Raw genomic sequence first — 8,663 nt, 5'->3', positions numbered from 1 at the left:
ATGACAGAGGGAATTATTTGCTGTGTAACAGTGTCATTTAGAGATAAAAAGTGCCCCATAAATATCATGGCAGAACCCCTTTAAGGTAAGGAGATATAAAATGTATCCAGAAATCACCAGGCCCCGAGCATTCAGGATAATAGGTCCCAAGTTTAGGAAAACGTTTTTGTGCTTTATTATTATTATTATGATATCCCAGATGTACAGCATTACATTTTGAGGTTATGATATAGAGAAATACAGGAGTCCCATTATCAATATACATAGGACATTAAAGGGGACCTGTCGCCCATAAAAGGCTGTATGATTAAAGTCCTGTTCAAATTAAACATGAAACCCAAATTCCTTTTGTTATTAAAACACCCATACCCATTATATAAGCATTTAAAATCTCAGCTGTGAATCACACATTGCCTGGCCCGCCTCTGTGCCTTAGTGATAGAGGAGGGGCAGACAATTACTTTCACTTTCCATTCAGCACGTTGTAAACGTCACTGCCCTCCTCCGCTGTCTTTTTGTGCGTGGGCACCAGGTCCCCCATTCCCCCCATTCTGGCTAATAAACGAGATTTTGGCATGATGCAAAGCCTTAATAACAAAATGGCCCCTGCCTGCTGGCTGTGATTGTGTAATTCCCAGACTGAAGGAACAAGAAGTTTATTCTGCTTGACTAACCCAATAGAAAGGAATTTGGAATTATTTTTTTGAGCTACCAAGCAATTCCCTTCCCTCTGGCCTGTCCTACCCTCACTCACCCCCAGTCTGCCAGTCCTACACTCACTCACCCCCGATCTGGCCTGTCCTACACTCACTCACCCCCAGTCTGGCCAGTCCTACACTCACTCACCCCCGGTCTGGCCTGTCCTACACTCACTCACCCCCGGTCTGGCCTGTCCTACACTCACTCACCCCCAGTCTGGCCAGTCCTACACTCACTCACCCCCAGTCTGGCCAGTCCTACACTCACTCACCCCCGGTCTGGCCTGTCCTACACTCACTCACCCCCGGTCTGGCCTGTCCTTCACTCACTCACTCACCCCCGTCTGGCCTGTCCTACACTCACTCACCCCCGGTCTGGCTAGTCCTACACTCACCCCCGGTGTGGCCTGTCCTACCTCACTCACCCCCAGTCTTGCCTGTCCTACACTCACTCACCCCCAGCCTGACTGGTCCTACACTCACTTTCATATAAGAATTCTTCTGCTTCTGGGAAGAAGGAATTTTTAGGCAGGGGGGACCTGGCTCCCTCAAGTGACCCCCCTGTATAAAAGCCCTTCTCTTTAGTGCAAGTTCTCCCAGGAACCTGGGGTTCTGTATTTGTTGTGAAACCATTTCCATGCACGGTGCACTTAATAGTCTTTATATTTGTGTGAAACGCGTGTCTGATTCATTTGCCATGATCTCTAGAGGCTGAAGGTTTCTCTCCTGTGTGAGAATTCATATGATTATTTAGGCTGCACTTGTCCCTGTAGCGTTTCCCACACTCAGTACAGACAAACGGCTTCTCACCGGTGTGAACCATCAGGTGCCGCCGGAGGCTTTTATTGTCATAGAAATGTTTCCCACACTCGGTGCATCCAAAAGCTTTAATCCCAGTGTGAATCCGCTGGTGAGCTTTAAGATTCCATGTATAATCAAAACACTTGCCACATTCTGTGCACTGAAAGGGTTTTCCCCCTGTGTGAATCTTCTGATGACTACTAAGCCTTGAATGAGATGCAAAGCTTTCCCCACACTCCTTACACTGAAATGGTTTCTCCCCAGTATGGATATATTGGTGGTATTTTAGTCTTTGCTTCTGAGCAAAACATTTCCCACACTCTGTACAGGCGTATGGCTTCTTGCCAGCGTGAGTGTCACTGTGTTTATCTAAGGATCCTTGTATTGCGAAGCTTTTCCCACATTCGGCACAGGTGAAAGGTTTCTCCCCTGTATGTTTCCGCTGATGAACTGTAAGATCCCCCCTTGTTATGAAGGACTGACCACACTCATTGCACTGAAAAGGCTTCAGACCAGCATGAAGCTGTTTGTGGATCTGGAACCCTCTCTCTGATCGGAAGGTTTTATTGCACTCCGTGCAGGCAAAGGGTTTCTCTCCTGTGTGAACTCGCAGATGAATATTTAGGCTCTTCTTCTGCCTGTAGCTTTTCCCACACTCACTGCAGACAAATGGTTTCTCACCGGTGTGAATCAGCTGGTGTTGGCGGAGGTGCTTTTTGTGAGCAAACGGTTTCCCACACTCTGTACAGACAAAATCTTTAACCCCAGTGTGAGTCTTCTCATGAGATTTGAGATCCCGCTTCTCATGGAAACATTTCCCACACTCAATGCAGCTAAATGGTTTCTCTGTGGAATGAATACGTAAATGTGCATTAAGACTCCCCTTCCGGGAATAGCCTTTACCACATTGGGTACAAACATAAGGTTTCTCCCCGGTGTGTGTGCGTTCATGTATGAGCAAATTAGATTTATCTTTAAATGATTTCCCACACTCAGTGCAGGTAAGTGGTTTCCCTTTAGCACTCGCCCCTTGGTGCCTCTGAAAGTTGCCCTTACCTGATGGGATTTTATTGCCCCCAGTGCTGTGGGGGAAGGGCCCCTTTCCCATATGAGCCCGGCGGTGCTCTCGGAGGATGGTTCTGTGGGAGAAACATTTCCCACAATCAGTGCAAGAGAACGGTCTCTCTGTGTGAATGAGCTGATGGATGAGGAGGTTCCCATTGCTGCCGAACCTTCTCTTGCACTTAACACAGACAAACGGATTTATAACCCCAAATGGTTTAGGGAACACAGTTTGCTTTGTGCTTTGGGCCTTTCCTGGCTTTAGGTTTTTCCCTGAAATAATGTTTATCTTTTTCTGACTTCCATGTAGCTTTTCCTCAGCATCAGGCTGTGTGTGTTTTGTTAATTTGGGGGTTACAATCAGCTTCCCCCCAGTTACTGTGCAAAGTTGGGGCATTTGGTTCTGTTGGGCTTTTGGGGCAGAATTCATCTCCTGGGCGTGAGGTTTCTGAAGCACCGGAGGTTGGTTACTGTGGGCAGATCTGGCAACAAAGCCATTGCATGTAGGGAACTTCCTGTTTGTGTCACTTCCTGTCTGCTTCCTTGCACCAAGCCCTTCTCTCCTCTCCCTGTTCATCTCTGTGATTCCTGATCCATATGGAACCAGTCTGTATCCAGCAGCACTGAGTCTCCTCCTCTCCTCCTTGTTCTCTGTCCAAATAAAAACACAAAAATGTCCCATTTTTCCAAAATGTGGCTCTGGCTGTACTGCGTCAGACTGACATTGTATGCAACAATCGATTGATTGATCCTAGCCCAACTCCTTCCTATAAAGAAGGAAGGCTAGGTTCGATCAATCGATCGTCGCATAGTGGATTCTGCTTCTGCATCGCAGTATTTCAAATGACCAGAAGCCAAGTTTTAGCAGGTATTTTCTAATAAAGCATTCAAAATTATAAATGGTGTGCAGGATAGGGCAATTATTGGAGTGGGGTAGAATAGATTTTTTACAGGGTAAGAAGGGTAAGAAGAATATGGGCTAAAAGGTGAGTTAAGGTGTTACAGAAAAGGGGGCAATAAATTGACGGAGCCATTGTCAACATACATTTACCCATTTTGGATTCGTCACAATGTGGTCCTTCCAAGAAAATGTATAGTTTCCTAGGGTAAAGCCACTGTTAGGGGAATTGTTGGTCTTGAAATCTACAATATGCATATTTCTGGAGTCGGGCTCCGTGTACTGCTGGGGGTTTTGGACCTATACAAGTCACAAAGTTATACATTTTTGGTACTGAGGTGTTCGGGAGACAAATTAGTTACATTTTGTGCATAAAATATTTGTTTACTAAGTATTTTTTTTTTTACATTTAGAGGCCTATATCTTGTTGCAGAAGTGGAAATAAAACTTCTAGCATTTTTCAGAAGCTTACGTTGCACTGAAAAAAGCCCCTAAAGTGAAAGAGTATAAAATGTAAAAAAATAAAAATTCCATCAAGTGACCAAATCAGCTGGTATGAAACATAATACACATACATTTCAAGGAAGGATTGGGGGGCACAGTGACATTTAGGGGCTCAGTTAATATTCTGGGCATGAGGTACAAGGCTTATTTGATACTTACTCTGGGGAAGGCCATTCATTTTCCTTTGCTCCATCTTCTGCAGTTCTTCAGATATTGGCTGATATTTCCCAGAATCATTCTTTATCCTTTCCAGTCTAACTACTGGGAAACCTGGGAGGGGGGTTTAAATGAATTGCATTGAGTATGAGAAACGGAACTATGAAAATCTCTCTTTTCCCAACTCACTGAGCCCTTAACTCAGGCCCAACCCATCCCATTACTCAGCCTTTAAACAGTTACACACATTTCTCTAGAGAAGCTTCCCCCCATGTAGCCTTACATACCCTCAGTGAGCTCTATATGCTGCTACATGTAATGCTCATTGCCACACCCCTCACCTTGCCAACTCCCCATCTTGCCCCTCCCCCACACCGCGTGTCTCATACCCCCTCCTCCATTTAGATTGTAAGCTCTTTTGGGCAGAACCATATTTACCTTTTGTATGGGTTATTGGTTGTGTATACCCTTGTTGGTTAATGTGTACACCCAATAAAGGAACCACTACATTTTAAATAAATGATGTTGTGATCACAAAATACAACTCCTTTGTTAAATATATGTTGAAGCAGTAGAATTCTTAATGAATCAGATAAGTCAGTGTAGGACCGGCCAGAAGGGATGACTTTGACTTTGAATGGTCCCTGCCAGAAGCACAGTAGGAGGGGGAGAGCCAATCACAGCCCTGCACTCACGCAAGCACAGACAGGCTTCAGTTCCCTATCAGGTCAGCCTAGCTGCTGATTGGTTCCTATCCTACAGTGCCGCCGCCCCCCTGCACAGCCTGGGAAAGGAGGCAGCAGGAAGTGGAACAGATGGGCGGGGCTAGTGGGGGTTTGGGGGAATTTCTCAATAAATCAGCCGGAAACACAACTTTTTAAGCACAATCCTTCTATATCTAGAGGAGTATAATTCCCTGGCACATTCATAACTTTTACATGATCCCTCTCCTTTAAAGGAGAGGGCATTGCTTGGCAGCTTAATGCACAGAGTGTCCTATATATATTGATAATGGGTGAGTGCAGAGGACCTCTCATTTATTAATACTGGATTGGAAAAGATCAGAACAGGGCTGGGCAAAAAGGTAAGAGTGCAAACTCAAGTCACCACCTCCTATAGACCCCCCATACCTTATGCACCCAACACCCCAACAATTCTATCATGGAATAACCCTTAAGCATGGGAAGCATGTATAGCATGGCAGGCAGTGAATTAATAGTCTGCGCTTACTGAAGTAGGCATGATCCCCAGCAGGGATGTGCGGGTTGGCCAAAACCCACAGGCCCCGAAACCCACAGTGCTTGCAGGTTGTGGTTGGGTTTGGGCTGAGCAGTCACTTCTGCCCTCTGCACCCTTGACCTTCCTCTGCCTGCCTTCCGCCTCCAACAGGCTATCTTTATAGTAAACCCCCAGGTGTGCCACCCAGGAACAGCAGCCATGGTAGCAAAAAAATTACAAAATGGTGGTACCACAAGAAAAAAGGCAAAGAAATGGACAATACTAGGGTCTGTGCCCCCCAACCATTGCTTCTTAGGCACATACCCCTTCTACCTCCCCCCAGTTCCAGCCCTGGATCTGAGATATCACATGGAGTATTTCCTTACTGAGCAGCCGGGAATCCTGGGTATCACTGGTAAGTCGCCTTTTGTCCATATCGGCAGCAGAACAGGCGCCGCAGTATCTCTGACCGGGGAGCTGAGACTGATACAGAAGCAACATTTATAGCAGTTTGTTATACAGATGTTACATAATATTGGGGTTAAAACCAAATATTTAGATTTTCATTACAATTTTCATTACCTTAAGACCAAAAATTATAAATCATATAAAACCATCTAAAACAGTTTCTTGCAGACTTTTTGGGTTACAGATATTTAGTCAGTCACCCTGCTATAGTTCCAGGGGTACCCAGGGCACAAATAAGCACTCACCCCAAATCCCCCCTAACTGGCCTTCAGGCTGGGCCCCCTTAGCCCATAACAAGGTTACAGATATATAGACACATTGGGGTAACAGTCACCCCGCTATAGTTCCAGGGGTACCCAGGGCACAAATAAGCACTCACCCCAAATCCCCCCCTAACTGGCCTTCAGGCTGGGCCCCCTTAGCCCATAACAAGGTTACAGATATATAGAAACATTGGGGTAACAGTCACCCCGCTATAGTTCCAGGGGTACCCAGGGCACAAATAAGCACTCACCCCAAATCCCCCCCTAACTGGCCTTCAGGCTGGGCCCCCTTAGCCCATAACAAGGTTACAGATATATAGAAACATTGGGGTAACAGTCACCCTGCTATAGTTCCAGGGGTACCCAGGGCACAAATAAGCACTCACCCCAAATCCCCCCCTAACTGGCCTTCAGGCTGGGCCCCCTTAGCCCATAACAAGGTTACAGATATATAGAAACATTGGGGTAACAGTCACCCTGCTATAGTTCCAGGGGTACCCAGGGCACAAATAAGCACTCACCCCAAATCCCCCCCTAACTGGCCTTCAGGCTGGGCCCCCTTAGCCCATAACAAGGTTACAGATATATAGAAACATTGGGGTAACAGTCACCCTGCTATAGTTCCAGGGGTACCCAGGGCACAAATAAGCACTCACCCCAAATCCCCCCCTAACTGGCCTTCAGGCTGGGCCCCCTTAGCCCATAACAAGGTTACAGATATATAGAAACATTGGGGTAACAGTCACCCTGCTATAGTTCCAGGGGTACCCAGGGCACAAATAAGCACTCACCCCAAATCCCCCCCTAACTGGCCTTCAGGCTGGGCCCCCTTAGCCCATAACAAGGTTACAGATATATAGAAACATTGGGGTAACAGTCACCCTGCTATAGTTCCAGGGGTACCCAGGGCACAAATAAGCACTCACCCCAAATCCCCCCCTAACTGGCCTTCAGGCTGGGCCCCCTTAGCCCATAACAAGGTTACAGATATATAGAAACATTGGGGTAACAGTCACCCCGCTATAGTTCCAGGGGTACCCAGGGCACAAATAAGCACTCACCCCAAATCCCCCCTAACTGGCCTTCAGGCTGGGCCCCCTTAGCCCATAACAAGGTTACAGATATATAGAAACATTGGGGTAACAGTCACCCCGCTATAGTTCCAGGGGTACCCAGGGCACAAATAAGCACTCACCCCAAATCTCCCCCTAACTGGCCTTCAGGCTGGGCCCCCTTAGCCCATAACAAGGTTACAGATATATAGAAACATTGGGGTAACAGTCACCCTGCTATAGTTCCAGGGGTACCCAGGGCACAAATAAGCACTCACCCCAAATCCCCCTAACTGGCCTTCAGGCTGGGCCCCCTTAGCCCATAACAAGGTTACAGATATATAGAAACATTGGGGTAACAGTCACCCTGCTATAGTTCCAGGGGTACCCAGGGCACAAATAAGCACTCACCCCAAATCCCCCCTAACTGGCCTTCAGGCTGGGCCCCCTTAGCCCATAACAAGGTTACAGATATATAGAAACATTGGGGTAACAGTCACCCCGCTATAGTTCCAGGGGTACCCAGGGCACAAATAAGCACTCACCCCAAATCCCCCCCTAACTGGCCTTCAGGCTGGGCCCCCTTAGCCCATAACAAGGTTACAGATATATAGAAACATTGGGGTAACAGTCACCCCGCTATAGTTCCAGGGGTACCCAGGGCACAAATAAGCACTCACCCCAAATCCCCCCCTAACTGGCCTTCAGGCTGGGCCCCCTTAGCCCATAACAAGGTTACAGATATATAGAAACATTGGGGTAACAGTCACCCCGCTATAGTTCCAGGGGTACCCAGGGCACAAATAAGCACTCACCCCAAATCCCCCCCTAACTGGCCTTCAGGCTGGGCCCCCTTAGCCCATAACAAGGTTACAGATATATAGAAACATTGGGGTAACAGTCACCCCGCTATAGTTCCAGGGGTACCCAGGGCACAAATAAGCACTCTGAGTGCAGGCAGAGAGGATGCTGGGAGTTGCAGTTTAGCAGGAAAGTCACACACACACACAGCTAATTGCTAATTAGTAGCTAATTGCTGGGGGTGAATAAGCAGTGCAGCGGGGGGAGGCCAGGCTGTAGGACAGTATAACAGGGAATAGAATATATAGCAATGACATTACATGGGAGCAGCCACTTACCCAGGGAGCAGATCCGTGTGCACTAAAACTTCCCTCTCTGCCATGTGGGGGGGGGGCAGGGTTATCCCACAGGAAGTGCCAATGTGAATCCCACCCACCGGCCCAGTCCCAAACACTTGTGCAGCCCCCCTTGGGCTCGACTGACTCATTGTACTCATCCAGCTGCAGGTTTTGTCATGTAAATGCCCCAGTGTTTAGGTTCCAAGGTGCTGCTCCGGGGGGGGGGGGGGGGGGGGGGGTACACTGCATTTGTACAAAAACTGATTGAAGGTTATGGAGAACCATTTGCCTGGAAAGGATCTGATAAAAGTAGCAGAATTCCTTCAGTAAAATAATATACAGAAAGGCAGAGTATTCCCAGTATATTCCCAGTATCATTGCAGTTAGTCAGTATTTTGTTGGGA

The 8,663-nt window shown here is 47.3% G+C and overlaps 1 protein-coding gene across 3 annotated transcripts; it reads right to left on the bottom strand.

The window, feature by feature from the left end:
• Window positions 1–1,111: 1,111 nt before the first annotated feature.
• On the bottom strand, window positions 1,112–8,356 carry LOC100485051 (gastrula zinc finger protein XlCGF57.1-like). 3 transcript variants are annotated; one of them, XM_031904360.1, is made up of 4 exons: window positions 8,260–8,356; window positions 5,724–5,820; window positions 4,123–4,233; window positions 1,112–3,212 (listed from the first exon to the last, which is right to left on the bottom strand). In XM_031904360.1, exons 2-4 carry the CDS (start codon window positions 5,770–5,772, stop codon window positions 1,387–1,389), a joined length of 1,986 nt encoding a protein of 661 aa, XP_031760220.1. In that variant the 5' UTR covers window positions 5,773–5,820; window positions 8,260–8,356; the 3' UTR covers window positions 1,112–1,386. The 3 variants fall into 3 exon arrangements, with proteins under 3 accessions (XP_031760220.1, XP_031760221.1, XP_031760222.1); XM_031904361.1 differs by lacking the exon at window positions 4,123–4,233; XM_031904362.1 differs by lacking the exons at window positions 5,724–5,820; window positions 8,260–8,356 and adding an exon at window positions 3,607–3,759 and having other exon boundaries at window positions 4,123–4,200.
• Between the last annotated feature and the right edge of the window lie 307 nt (window positions 8,357–8,663).

Source organism: Xenopus tropicalis, chromosome 6, assembly GCF_000004195.4.
Source record: "Xenopus tropicalis strain Nigerian chromosome 6, UCB_Xtro_10.0, whole genome shotgun sequence".
Lineage (NCBI taxonomy): Eukaryota > Metazoa > Chordata > Amphibia > Anura > Pipidae > Xenopus > Xenopus tropicalis.
This window is presented reverse-complemented; position numbering and strand designations above follow the sequence as displayed.

Excerpts from the sequence above, each read along its gene's own strand:
- LOC100485051 (XM_031904360.1), bottom strand. The coding sequence starts at position 5,772 with ATGGACAAAAGGCGACTTACCAGTGATACCCAGGATTCCCGGCTGCTC. Across the intron at positions 4,234-5,723 it reads CCAGGATTCCCGGCTGCTCA|GTTTCCCAGTAGTTAGACTG; the intron begins GTAAGGAAATAC and ends CCCCCCTCCCAG. Across the intron at positions 3,213-4,122 it reads AATGAATGGCCTTCCCCAGA|AGAACAAGGAGGAGAGGAGG; the intron begins GTAAGTATCAAA and ends TTATTTGGACAG.